The sequence below is a fragment of the Manihot esculenta genome, chromosome 12 (genome assembly GCF_001659605.2).
Source record: "Manihot esculenta cultivar AM560-2 chromosome 12, M.esculenta_v8, whole genome shotgun sequence".
Classification (NCBI taxonomy): Eukaryota; Viridiplantae; Streptophyta; class Magnoliopsida; order Malpighiales; family Euphorbiaceae; genus Manihot; species Manihot esculenta.
In genome coordinates this window covers 31,791,103-31,792,299 of record NC_035172.2, presented here as the reverse complement: position 1 = coordinate 31,792,299, position 1,197 = coordinate 31,791,103, and the positions used below count along the sequence as shown (strand labels likewise).

Here is a 1,197-nt window from a genome sequence, read left to right as displayed (position 1 = left end):
ACAATTTTAATTTAATGTCCGGCCTTTATTTTGACTAAGTCACCCATTACCATCCAATAGCTAACTCCCTCCATGCTATATGAGCCTCCCACAAATCCTTAATTAATTTTAGATTTTAAAATTGAGTTAAATTAAATAAATTAAAATTTTAAATTTAAATATTTATAAAATTAAATTAAATTCAATTATAAGAGAAATTAATTTGAATTAATAGTACTCCCAAGTCATATAAACCCATTTTTTAATATTTTGAAATTATTAAATTTTAAATTACCAATCTATACTTTAAGCCCAACATTATATATACTCCATTTGTTCATATAATATCCTATCCTCTAACCATAATCACAACTTCCATTATCTAAAACTTCCCTTCAAAGCATCATCTCCATCCTTTTGAGTCATTTTCACAGACAAAAGCAAGAAGATTATAAACATTTCTTGAAATTGAAAAAGCCATGGACACCACCAAGAAGGCTAGCAAGCAAAGCAAGGTAAGCAAATTCATCAAGTCTCCCATTAGGATCTTGATCAAGGCTAGAGACATTTACATCAAGAGCATGTCCGAATGCTCCGATCGGCTAGGTTACGGCACAGTCATGGGTTGCCCTACAGGCCAAGTAGTGAACACTTTGCCTAAGAGTTTTAGCGTAAACTCGACAAAATCAAGCAGCCATGATGATGATTATAGAGAGCTTTTAAGGGCTGCTTCTACCAGAGGTTTAAACAGTAGGGTTCAGTTGGATGTTCTTCAACGACAGCAATCTCGAAAATCTCTGAACACGACAGCAGCAACCCATATGCCTAGGAGTCATAGTGTCGGTATTGGAAGAATCGATGAAGAAAAGGCTTGCGAGTTTGAAGATGATTTCAAGGTCAGAACTGATGTGTTTCCACGAAGCAGGAGCTATGCTGTTCATAGAAGAAGCAGTGGAGTGTTTTAAATCAAGAAAAAAAATATTATAACAAGTGCAGGTTTCTCGATTATTCTTCATCTAGTTCTACCTAAATTCTTCCTTCTCTGCTTGTTTTCTATATTAATATTCTTCCAGCTGCTGGTTTGTGTTTAATCTTTTAAGCAAGTTATTGTAAAGAATGAATTCCAGTGCGATTTCTTGCTTATACAAGTTTGTGTTGTCTCCAAAAATGTCAAACTTCTTTTTCCTGTGAATTTTCAATTGATTTCTTTATTATTTA

General features: G+C 33.7%; 1 protein-coding gene across 1 annotated transcript; it reads left to right on the top strand.

The window, feature by feature from the left end:
• Window positions 1–345: 345 nt before the first annotated feature.
• Window positions 346–1,197, top strand: LOC110628787. The gene has a single exon (XM_021775589.2). The coding sequence runs from the start codon at window positions 459–461 to the stop codon at window positions 942–944; it is 486 nt and encodes a 161-aa protein (XP_021631281.1). The 5' UTR covers window positions 346–458; the 3' UTR covers window positions 945–1,197.